This window comes from Cyclospora cayetanensis, unplaced genomic scaffold (assembly GCF_002999335.1).
Source record: "Cyclospora cayetanensis isolate NF1_C8 unplaced genomic scaffold, CcayRef3 CcayRef3_contig_53, whole genome shotgun sequence".
Lineage (NCBI taxonomy): Eukaryota > Apicomplexa > Conoidasida > Eucoccidiorida > Eimeriidae > Cyclospora > Cyclospora cayetanensis.
In genome coordinates, this window is record NW_020312514.1 from 213623 (window position 1) to 225494 (window position 11872).

Here is an 11872-nt window from a genome sequence, read left to right on the forward strand (position 1 = left end):
AGTCACAGTTGGTTGCGCATGGCATCCAGAGCGCATGCAGACAACACGGCGTCTAACACTATGGAGCTAACACTACTACGCAAAACGTAGGAAGTGTGAACATTCAAGCTACTCAGCCTAGTGTTTCTTAGCTCGAATTCAAATATAACTAGTGTGGTGTGTAGTGGTTAGGTCTAGCTGAGCCTGCTATTCAGTCCAGGTTCGCTTCTCTGTTCCCTAGGCCGTCTCTGCTAGTGTGAGGAGCTGTACAAGGCAAGGTGTCTCTGCAGTTTATTCCCCTTGTTTTGCTAAGGACCTTCGCATGAAAAGGCTGTTTGCCGTGAATTCGCTCCAGAGGCTAGGGGTTGGAATCTGAGGCTGTACGTTTGAAGCGTTAAGAGCACACGCCGTGTAAGCCCAGAAAGGCGTCGGCTCGTCGTGGAGGCACCTACAAGGAACCTTAACAACCGCCTACACCCTGATCTAGACGCAAAATCCACAAAGAAAGCGCTGCATGCAGCGTATTTTTAACACAAAACTTCGAACGTGCAGCTATGTACTTGAGGCAGTGCAACAGCCCCGCAGGGGGAGGCAGGAATTACGGTTTGCGTTATTGGCTCTACGGGATGAGGAGCGACGCAAATTCTGCTGACTCTATATACTCGACGACGAGTGCAGAAATGTTGCCCTTCTGTGCCCCTTTATTCGGATTACTGTCCGTGTTTCAGCAGACTGCGCCGCAGCAGCAGCCAGCCAATCCGGCAGCAGCGGCACTAGTAGCAGCAAGAAAAGCAGCAGCAGCACCACTGCACCACTAACAATGTAATCCGAGTTGCCGCGTGCCTCGTTTCAAGGTTTTCCAGGGGTGGCAGAGACCCTTTGTGTTTCGCTGCCAGCGGCGCAAGTAGTAGCGGGAGCAGCAGCAGCAGCGGCAGCAGTGTCTGCTTTCATTATTACCACACTGGCAGCTGCTACTGTGCCGTCGCCTCTGCTGCTGCAGCGTCTGGCCTCTTGGAAAACTGAGCTTCCGGTGCCTTCGGATCCTCGAACAGCAAAAGGAGGAGCAGAAGAGCAGCAGCAGCAGCTGCTGCTCTTCTGCTGCACTGCCAGCAAGACTGCTACATACTACCATCCGCAGCATCTGCCACGGAGAACTGTCCCCTCATGCTGCAGCTCAGTGCCATTTAAATCGCTCCCTTGCTTCAACGGCAGGCACCGACACACATGCCTCTCACCTGCCGGCAGCAGTAATCTCACAATCGCGTGCAGTATTAGCCGCCTCTTACGAGCAGCAGCAGCAGCAGCAGCAGCAGCACACACATATACATACATGCACACATGCATACATACACATGCATATACACACATGCATGCATACATATGCACACACACACACACAGCACTGTCTTCTGAGCAGCTTAGCCGACAGCATCGACAGGGCCGATATCTACCAGGCAAGGGCAGCAGCAGCAACAGCAACAACAGCAGCAACAACAGCAGCAGCAACAGCAGCAGCAACAGCAGCAGCGACAGCAGCAGCAATAGCCATTCGTCAGTGCGAATTGCACTGGCCAAAAGTAGAAGTACTGTAGAAACACGCAAGGTAGCAGTAGTGTATACCTGAAGAAACGCTATGGAAGAGGCTTGTGCGGCATCTGGATGCTCCGGAGGTAACTCAAAGCAAGCACTTGCAAGAAGAGCAGGAAGAGGAGAAGGAGGAGGAGGAGCAGCAGCAGCAGCAACGCAAGAGCTCTCAAAGAAGCTGCTTACACCACTCCCAGCAAGAGGTATAGTGACTGCTGCAAAAGCCGCAACATCAGCAGCAAGCGTCGCTCCTCAGGCTGGCGTAAAGGTCTTATCCCGACGCCGTCGTCCCCTCCGCAGCAGCAGCAATGCAGCAGCAGCAGCAGCAGCAGCACCTGTCTCTGGGGAGCTCTTGGAGAGCATTCCAGCAAAAAGAATGACTGTTCATCCAGGCACTGATGAAGCTGTAGCAGCAGCTGCTGCAGCAGCAGCAACAGCAGCAGCAGCAGCAGTAGCAGCGACGGCGGGATCAACGACTCCCCAGCATCGAACCAGAGCAGCTAGAACACGGCAACAACAACAGCAACAGCAGCAACAACAGCAGCAACAGCAGCAACAGCAACAGCAGCAACAGCAGCAACAGCAGCAACAGCAGCAGCAACAGCAGCAGAATGGTTTTGATGCCACGGAAGTTGTGTATTGTGCGCTGCTTTCTGGAGCTGAGGACCTTGCAGCATCACCGCTGTCGGGTGTAGATGCAGCGAAACACCTCGAGCATTCCCAGGCAGCAGCAGCTGCAGCAGCAGCAGCAGCAGCGGCTCCTGTTGCAGCGGCAGCTGTTGCTGCTGTGGCAGCAACGCATACAGCAGCGCAGCGGCAGGCAAAGGCTTCGCTTGGTTTGAGATCCCCCGCAGCGGCTGCTCCTGTGGCTGCAGGAGCAGCTGCTGCTTTATCTCATGGTGTTGTTGTTGAGTATGCTGCTGGGTTGCCTTCGGAGTCAGCATGTGCAGCAGTCACTCCTCTCAGCAGCAGCAGCAGCAGCAGCGACGGCAGAGAAGGGGCAAGGCGTGCGCGTGTGCTTTCATATCAGGGTGGGGGGGGGGGGCCTTACTTCTCGGCTGGAGAGACAGCAGCAGCAGCAGCAGCAGCAGCAGCAGCATCAGCAGCATCAGCAGCAGCAGCAGCGTCGGAATTGGAGGGGGTTGCGCCTCCCTCCGCCTCCACAGCAGATGGGAGGTACTGCTCGACTCCTCCTGCTGCTGCTGCTGCTGCACGGAAGCGTGTTGCTGCTGCAAATGTGCGTTCTGAATCGAGCAAGAAGACGCGACGGCAGCTGCAATTGCAGCAGCAAGCTGGAAACACACAGATGGCTGTCTCGGCTGCCCCCGAGGCTGTCGAGGCTGCTGTCTCTGCGGAGGCTGCTCAGGCAGAGATATGTGCAAGTGCTGCCGTGCAGTTTCAAGGAGCTGCTGCAGCTGCAGCCGCAGTTGCGGGATCGTTCGATGCCACTGAAGACTGGCAGTTCTTAGCCGAGGGATCAGCAGACGCGAGCAGGAGCAGCAGCGCCGGCTTGAAGACAAGACGGTGTGCTGCCTTGCAACTTAGTAACAGACAGCTCCGTCCGCTGCCAAATAGAAGTGCTGGCGATCGAGGCAGCAGCAGCGGTCCTGCAGATGTGAAAAGCATCATCGCGATCAACAACAGCAGCAGCAGCAAGAGCAGCAACGGCAAGAGCAGCAGCAGCAAGAGCAGCGACAACAAGAGCAGCAGCAAGAGTGCCTTGGTGGGGGCTGCCGGTGTGAGCGTCGGCGCTGTCAGCTCTCCCGCTGCGCTCTTTCCAGCAGCAGCAGCAGCAGCTGCTGCTGCTGCTGCTGCGTTGCCTCACGGCGTTGCAGCAGTTGAGGCTGTTGCTTTGCTGCACAGGCTGTGGGTTAGTCCGGTGCTGCAATACGCAGAGGCTTTAGATCCTCGCGTGCTCCCGACACGAGAGAGTTTTGCTGCCTCCTATTCCTTGGTGCAACAGTTGGCGGAGACTGAAGAGACGGCCTTTCAGGTGTATTGTCTCTTCCGCATATCCTTGGCAGAATGGGCAACAAAACAGCTGCGCCTACTTGTGCAGCAGCAACAGAGGGATCACCAGCGACATTCCGAAGCACCGCCAGACGACCAGGCAGCAGCAAAAAACGCAGCCGCAGCAGCGGCAGCAAAAACGACGTCAGGCACAGTAGCAGCAGCAGCAGCAGCAGCAGTAGCAGCACCAGCAGCAGGCAGTGCTACTGCTGGTGTTGTTGCTGCTGCCGCTGCTCCACTGACACAAACCCCACCAACTCCGGCTGCGCCAGACGAAAGCAGCTGCGCAAGCTGCCGAGCGCACGCAGCAGGAGTTGGTGGCAGCAGTCGAACAGGTAGCAGCAGCAGCAGCAGCAGCAGCAGCAGCAGCACTGCTGGGGCTGCGCATGCAGCACGACGGGGGATTCGGCGGACGCACAGCTGTTCAAAGTGTAATAGAAGTAGACAACCACAACAGAAGCGGCTGAAGCAAGAGCAGCAACAGGAGCAGCAGCAACAGGAGCAGCAGCAACAGGAGCAGCAGCAGCAGCAGCAACAGCTGAAGGCGCTACTGCCACAGCGACGCGAGGAGAGTTTGTTGTCTAGCTGCCCGTTGTGTGGCAGTTTGCTGCTGCAGCGGCTCCTCCGTTGCTGGGAGGTGTATGGACACCTCGTGTATTGGCTGATGCGCGGCTTCAGTTATTTGGATCGTTTCTTTACGAGAAGGAGGAAGGAGATCGGCGAAACACCTAGTTTGCTGCTCTGCTCCCTTGCAGTCTTCCAAACCTGCGTAGGCGTGTTTTTGCGGTGGTTTGATGTTGCTCTATATGTGTGTGTTTGCTGCAACCGCTGCTCACGGAAAGGGGGTGGGTGGGTGGGTGTAGTCTTGTCCTTTCGACACAGAGTATAGCGGTGCGCAGCATGGGGGAGAATGGCAAGGAAGGGGGTCTGCTTGTAACGCATCTGCTGCCGCCTTCGTCGTGGCAGACTCAAGGTTTCATGGCTGCAGTGAGTGTATCTGCGTGTGTTGCTGCAAAGGTATATTCGCACTTGCACAAGCTCGTGGTGGAGGCTTTGTCTGCCACGGTGGCAGGTTATCGCTACCAGCAGGTGCAGCTTCAATATATCGAACCTGCTGCGTTCAGGAAGCTGATGCTGATGTTGTGCTGCTTGGGGGAACCCCACGTTGCAGCGCTAGAATCGTCTCCCCTCCCCTTGCGAGCTCGAGCAGTGCCTTCAGAACAAGCGAAGAACGCTGGCGCAGGAGACGGCGAGGAGCAGCCACACGGCACAAAAGACACCCCTCTCCCCGCCACGCACAACAACCCCACCAGTCAGAGAATCAGGCGCATCGTAGAATGGTGCCTTCTCCCGTCCTCACAGGCTGCAGAGACCGCTGCCGTTGGAGTTGCTGCTCGGCAGCAACAGCATCTCAGCAGCGCTCATTCGCAGCCTCAGGCTCACCAGGAGCAGCAACAACACCAACACCAACAGCAGCATCAACAACAGCAGCATCAACAACAGCAGCATCAACAACAGCAGCATCACCAACAGCAGCATCAACAACAACAGCATCAACAACAACAGCATCAACCAACAGGTCGCTTTTTCGAAGACTTGCAGCAGTAGGTGTTGATGTCGCAGCTGCTGCTACTTGATGACTTTTTGAGGCGTGCGAAGTATCTCGCACGTCATACTAGATCAGCTACTGCCGCCTCGTCCCTCCCTGTGGTTCTGCATATATTTTCCTGCTGCTAGTGCTCGCTATGTTTGGGATTGCCATTCGAGGATTTTGGAAGTGCCTTGTTTTTCTCGATGGGTGACGGCTGCTGCTGCTGGTTCTTTCTGGCCGTTGCTGTTCTTTTTCTGTTCAGTTTCATGCTTGCGGAGGCAGAGAGCTATTACAGCAGCAAGTCTAGGGAGTGGTTGGTTGAGGATTTTGTCGCCGCCTCCGAGGCAGCGCACCAGCAGCTGTTGCAGGTTCTGTGTGCAGCGGACCGACAGCAGCAGCAGCAAGAGCACCGAATCGACTTCAATGCAGCGGCAGAGTGCGCTGCCGCTGCAGCCGCGCCGCGCGTAGAGCAGCAGGGGGTGTCGCACATGCTCTGCCGCTGCTGGCTGCGTGCCTGTTGCAGCAGTTTCGGCGTGACAGCAGCAGCGGAAGCCGCGGAGGATGAAGAATTCGAGACTGTGGTGGTAGTGTGCAGTTGCGGCAGTGGGAGCTGCTGCCAAGGACCTCCTAATCCGCAGCTGTTTCAGGGAGCGCAGCTGCCGCCTCCCCCCCAGCCGCGGATGCTGCGGCTCCGTGCCTCTGCTGCGAAGCTTCTGCAGGATTTGCAGAAGCAGACTCGCGAGGAGGAGAGTCTCAGCAACAGCAGCTACACGGAGCGTGTCCACTCGCTGCTGATGCGCGAGCAGCAAGTCTTCAAGCTCGCAGCTCTTTGGCCACGCTTGCAACAGAATCTTCTGCAGCGTGCTTCGAAGATTGCGATCATGGATTGTCTGCATGTCATTCTATGCGGCCCAGGGGGCCTTGCAGACTTGCTGCAGCAGCACGCTTTCCTTTGTGACTTGCATGCGGCGCCGTTCGAGCACCCCACCAGGCAGCAGCAGCAGCAACGGCTCGCTCTGCAGCTGCGTGGGCAACCGCGGCGACAAGAGACTGCGGAGGAGACGGGCTGTACGGGAGGCAGTCCTGGTGTGCAGAAAGGCAGCAGCAGCAGTACTAGCAGCAGCAGTACTAGCAGCAGCAGTACTAGCAGCAGCAGTACTAGTTGCAGCAGCAATAGTACTAGTTGCAGTAGTTGCAGTAGTTGCAGCAATCCAGGTGTGTCGAGAAGCTGCAACTCCTTAGCCACTGGCAAGGACTTAATCGGGGAGGTCGACTTATGCGCGCTTCTGAAGCAGCGAGGCTTGCTGTTGCAATCCGTGTGGCGACTCCTTAGGCTGTACAAGCCTACGCAACAGCGACAGCAGAAGCCGAGAGATCTTGTTACTGCCATTGTGAAAGAGGCGGTGACAGCGAGGGTGTTGCGCATCACAGCGCCACTGCGAGATGACGCTTCAGCTGCTGCTACTGCTACAGCTGCTGCTACTGCCACAGCTGCTGCTACTGCTGCTACTGCTGCGCTTGCGACTGAAGCCGCAGGCAGTTGGGCTGCCTCAGCAGCTAGCTGCCTCACCACGCTCGACGGCGCATGCCACCCTGTGCGCACTTGCGGCAAAAGCTGCACCAGCGACGGCTGCGGAGGAGGTGGACAGCAACAACACAAAACTGCGCGCCTCTGCAGAGGCAAGAAGCAACCTCGCTCGGCGTCATCTTCTGGGAAATCACGAAAGCAGCAGCAACTGCGAGCGAATCAGGAGGAGGAGGACGAGCACCAAGGCAATGCCTGGCTCGGGAGCGCACAAGGCGTGGCTTGCCGCCGGTTGCTGGAATTTCAGGGAGAAGTAAAGCGATTGACAGACTTTGTTTTCAAAGGAGATGTCAGGATGGCGCAGGCGATTTGTGCGGTAGGCGTGAATGCATCGTGTTTGGTTCTCTCTGTGTTTTTTGATGATGGGGGGTGTTTTCCCGCCTCTTTTTTTTCGCTTCCTTCTCCTTCTCCTTCTCCCGCTTCTGTGCGACTCCTTTCCACGACCTCTCGTGCCCTCCTTCTCGCTAAAGTCTCCACTCCTTCCCGACGGAGGCTGCTCTGCGGCGGCGTTGCCTCGGCCTCTTCTTGTTTGTTTCGCCTTTCGGCAGATGCGTGCAAATGCGTGTCTACTGCGGGTGTAGTGGTGACGTTGCGACGGACTGCCCGCCGTCGAGGGAGAAGTCGCTCCACAGGAAGGCATGCACATGCACTTGCGCGCATTTGCAGCGTTGCTTCGCGCAGCTATGCGGCTGCTTTCCTGCTTCTGCCTTCTGCTTCTGCCTTCTCTTCAGGCCATAAGAAACGCGCTCGTGGGTGTTCGCTCGCTGGCGACTTCTCTTTGCTGCTTCTGGGACCATTTAATCCCCGACTTGCAGAGTTATTCGCAAACGAGAAAGGTTGCGGTGCGTACTGGGCGCCTTGTTAGACGCGGGGGTAGGGGGAGAGGGGTAGGGGGAAGGAGTAGTTCCTTTGCACGTCTCCTCAGCTAGCCGAGGGCACGTGCAGCATGCGGATTTGGAGAGCGTTTTTTTTCGTATCGGGGTGGCGCTGCTTACTCTTTGGGGGCAGCTCATCAATGCATGCATGCATGCATGGATGCATGCATGTGTACTTCTAGTGGCGCATGCTGTTGCTGTCTCTGTTGCCGCAGATGCACTTAGTGGCGCTGCTTCAGAACATGCCTGATAAGGCCACCTTTCTCGAGATATACAGAGTGCGTTGCTTGGCTGCCTCTTTGCTGCACTCCCCCCTGTGCGGCTGCCGTGCTGGTTAAGCTCGGATTCGCCTTTCTCGCCGTAGCGAAGGGGAGGTATTTCTTGATGAAGTGGGGGGTCTGCGATTTTGCTGCTCTCGGCTACCACGCGTGCCAGGGGTGGGTGACGGGAAGGCAGCAGCAGCAGGAAGAGCAGCAGCAGCAACAACAACAAGACTCTCTTGTGTTGGCCGTGTGGTTTTCTTCTTCTGTAGAGACACTTGGGAAATCGATTGCTGCAGCGCGGATGTCGAGGCGTGGAGCAAGAAAAAATGATCGCTGAGCTTCTTGAGGTACATCTTCGGTTTCTGATGCCCCGCTGTGGCTGCTGCTGTTTATATTTTACAAGGCATGTTTCATATTTTACAAGGCATGTTTTATATTTCACAAGGCATGTTTTGTATTTTACAAGGCATGAATCATATTTTACAAGGCATGTTTCATGTTTTACAAGGCATGTTTCATATTTCACAAGGCATGTTTCATGTTTTACAAGGCATGAATCATATTTTACAAGGCATGTTTCATATTTTACAAGGCATGTTTCATATTTTACAAGGCATGTTTTCTATTTTACAAGGCATGTTTCATGTTTTACAAGGCATGTTTTGTATTTTACAAGGCATGAATCATATTTTACAAGGCATTGGGCAGGACTAGCGTCTCGCCTGTCACCTCGCTCCGCGCTCTCTTGCTGTCTTCTGTTTCTTGTGGATCTCGATGTCATTTTCATTTGCATGCGCGCTCTTATGCGGCCTCCTGCGTCTGCTGCGTCTCTTTTTCTGCTTTTCATAGCGCCATGCAGGCGTAGAACTGCAAGCAACCGTACGAATCGCCGCGATGCCGAAGGATATCGAGGCAAGTGCGCTGTTGTCAATCGAATTCCAGCAGCAGCAAGAGCAGAAGCTGCAGGAGCAGCTGGAGGAGCAGCAGCAGAAGCACCATCAACGCCAGCAGCTCATACAGCTGCAACACCTGCTACGCGCGCACAGGGAGCAGCAGCAGCAAATACACGAGGGACGCCCCCAGCAGCAGCTCTTGCTGCAGGAGGAACAGCAGCTGCTGCAGGAGCAGCAACAACTGCTGCAGCAGCTGCTGGCAGAAGACGACGAGGATGTGCAGCAACTCCTGTGGCTGCCCTGTCAGCAGCAACAGTTCAGAGCACTGGTTCTGCGCTGGAATTGCTGGTCGGCGATGGACAGACAGGCAACGCCTTTAGAGGCTTTGCAGCTGCAACTGCCACGCGAACTGTCTCTTCCTCTCGTCTCTTTCACAGCCTTCTACACCAATAAATACATTAGCCGTGTTTTGGCGTGGCAGATGCACTGCAGCAGGGTCACCCTTCGCACCTCCCTGTACTCGCCAGCTGCTGCTGCTGCTGCAGCGGCTGCTGCAACTGCGGCGGAGGCGCACCAGCAGCTCGGCAAGCGCCTCACCACTAGCAACATCGCCAACTGCAATAAACGGCAAAGCCCCCGCCTGCGGCCTGCTGTCTCGACACCGTGCGAGAGCAGCAGCAGCAGCAGCAGCAGTAGGAACAGAAGCAAGTGCCGAGGTGTTCATGGCGACGACAGCAAGATCAGCAACAATGCAAGCTGCAGCAGTAGCAGCAGCAACACTGGCAGCAGGAGCAGCAGCCCGCTATCCGATGTGACGCTAGTAGAGACGGATCCATTTGCTGCAGGGTTGCTGCTGTTATTCAACGACGAGTAAGTGCTTCTGCTATTTCTATTGCGGGTTGCTGTTGCTGTTACTGCTGTTGCTGCTGTTGCTGCTGTTGCTCTTGCCATCAGGTCAGACGAAGGTGCTCTGTATGTTTTTCATGTGCTGCAGCACATTAGCGGCGGATGGACTGTCTCTAGAGGTTTTACAGTCTGAGATGCATCTCAGCCCGTCCGAATTGGCAGACGCTGCAGCAGCGTTGCTGCAGCCTTTCCCACTGCTGCGGATCCTTCCCCCAGCGAAAGCGTTAGATCAGCAAGCGCCTACGCCAAAGCGGCAGAAGCAGGAGCAACAGCAGTCCGAGGAAGAGGAGGAAAAGCAGCAGAAGCAGCGAACTTTTCAAGAGCAAGAGAACGCCCTCGAAGAGCTCACTGAAGCTGTGCGAGCAAAGCTGATTGCTGGCTGGCGGCTGCGCTTGAACGAAACTTTCTGCTACAGCGGCAGCAAGGGCAACAGCAGGAGAACTACTGTTATCCGTTGTGCACCTCCTCTCTCGCTGTCAGCAATATACACCGATGGCAAGCATGCCCGTCGAGAGCAGAAGAAGCGGGAGGAGGCAACGGAGGCAGCCGAGCTGTCTGCTGCGGATCGCAAGACACTTCTTGAAGCCTCGATCGTGAGGATCTTGAAGGTATGCGGTTTATTACGAGAAGGCGGCAGTCAATAGAGACGGCAACAGGGGGGGCGTCAATTTCCTGCCTGATGAGTTGTTTTCTCTAGGCAGAGGAAGGCGTCCATGACAATCTCTTCAGGAGAACTCGAGTTGTGATGCTGTTTAGACTGGCTGTGACAGTTCGCAGCATTTTTAGGGGGTTAATCGTGATTTGTGCTGTTCTTGTTGACCTTGTTTGCAATGCTGCTGCTTCTGTAAAGGGGGGGAGGTTTGCCGTTGACATGTTTGCTGAAATTTCTGGATGTTGTTGGTGCTGTCTGCTGCTGCAGCAAGCGCACAAAATGGAGGAAGCAGCACTTGCTGCAGAAGTTCAGGGGCCAGAGCGGTCCGCAGCAGCCGAGCAGCTTTTGCAGCAAGCGCTGGCGTCACTGATCGAGAGAGAGTTCTTAAGAAGAGACGAAGAGAATCCGTGAGTCTTTGTGATTGGTGGAAATTAACACACACAGATGGCTGGCCGCCTTCGCCTAGGGGTGCGATCTCCTTTTTGCGCACCGTCTCTATGCGTGGCTACCCTTCGTGAGACTGCGTGTAAATAAGGACATAGCAGAAGCAAATGCTGCAAAGCTCCCCTTTTGCGCGGTGTTTCAAAAGAACGGTAGCGGCAAGCCCTGTAGTCCGTGCGTGGCTCAAATTCGAATCTGAGTGCTCTTTTCAAGCGCGTTGCTGGCCTGCGTTTTGCACCTGCAGAGAAGTGCTGCACTTCGTCCCTTGAGAACAAGTTGCTTTTGCAGCTGCTGCAGGAGCAGGAAGAGGAGCAACAGCGACGGTCACCTCGCCAACTGCTGGACAGGCAACAGCTGGTGCGGGTATATATATATATATATATATATATATATATATATATATATAGATGTATAGATGCAGCAGTCGCAGCTGAGGCAGTGCTGGCAGTTGCTGTTTTGACGATGTCACAACTTGGGTGCTTCCAGCGAAACCATATGACACAACTGCGTATTGCCTTGTGAGCTAGTTCTTTGAAATGTATTTTACTGCATCCTTTTGCATTTCTATCGCCTATCGCGTGGACAATTTAGTGTGGAAGTGACCGCATGCACGCATTCATGCAACCCGTGCCGCGCTATCCCAGCAGTGACAGCATCGAGCAAGTTTGAGGAAAAACTATCACCTGCCCCTCGATGCAGCTGCAACAGCAGTAGCAGTTGCAACAGAAGAACAGACTTCCGAAAATAAGTTGTCTCTTTTGGGCCTCTCTCGGCCTATGGTAACTGGTACATCCTTTTTGTATCTTTGTCTTTTCCACTGCCCCTAGCCCTCTACATCCATAAAGGGTAAGCCTTTTCTTGTATTTGCGTCCACCGGCGCCCGCATGCGCCTCTCAAGCAATGGTGCAAACACTTGTAATGCAGGCGGCATGCGGCTGTTGCGTGCAATGCCGCAGGGCATGCGTGCGTGCTCTTGGCTTAGCGTATTCATGCACATCTGGCTGCCTTTCCTGCCTGGCAGTTCTGGGGGCCTTTTCAAAATGCGGTAGCCCGCAGATATGCATGCAGTTGTAGGTTGAGGAGTAGGGTTCGT

The 11872-nt window shown here is 55.2% G+C and overlaps 1 protein-coding gene across 1 annotated transcript; it reads left to right on the forward strand.

The window, feature by feature from the left end:
• Positions 1 to 1612: 1612 nt before the first annotated feature.
• LOC34623773 lies at positions 1613 to 10749 on the forward strand. Its single transcript, XM_026334923.1, has 15 exons — positions 1613 to 1649; positions 1773 to 2353; positions 2702 to 3049; positions 3206 to 3643; positions 4064 to 4117; positions 4591 to 5177; positions 5427 to 6657; positions 6850 to 7065; positions 7481 to 7591; positions 7840 to 7902; positions 8157 to 8234; positions 8737 to 9650; positions 9775 to 9922; positions 9959 to 10294; positions 10606 to 10749. Exons 1-15 carry the CDS (start codon positions 1613 to 1615, stop codon positions 10747 to 10749), a joined length of 5286 nt encoding a protein of 1761 aa, XP_026190708.1.
• The last annotated feature ends 1123 nt before the right edge of the window (positions 10750 to 11872 follow it).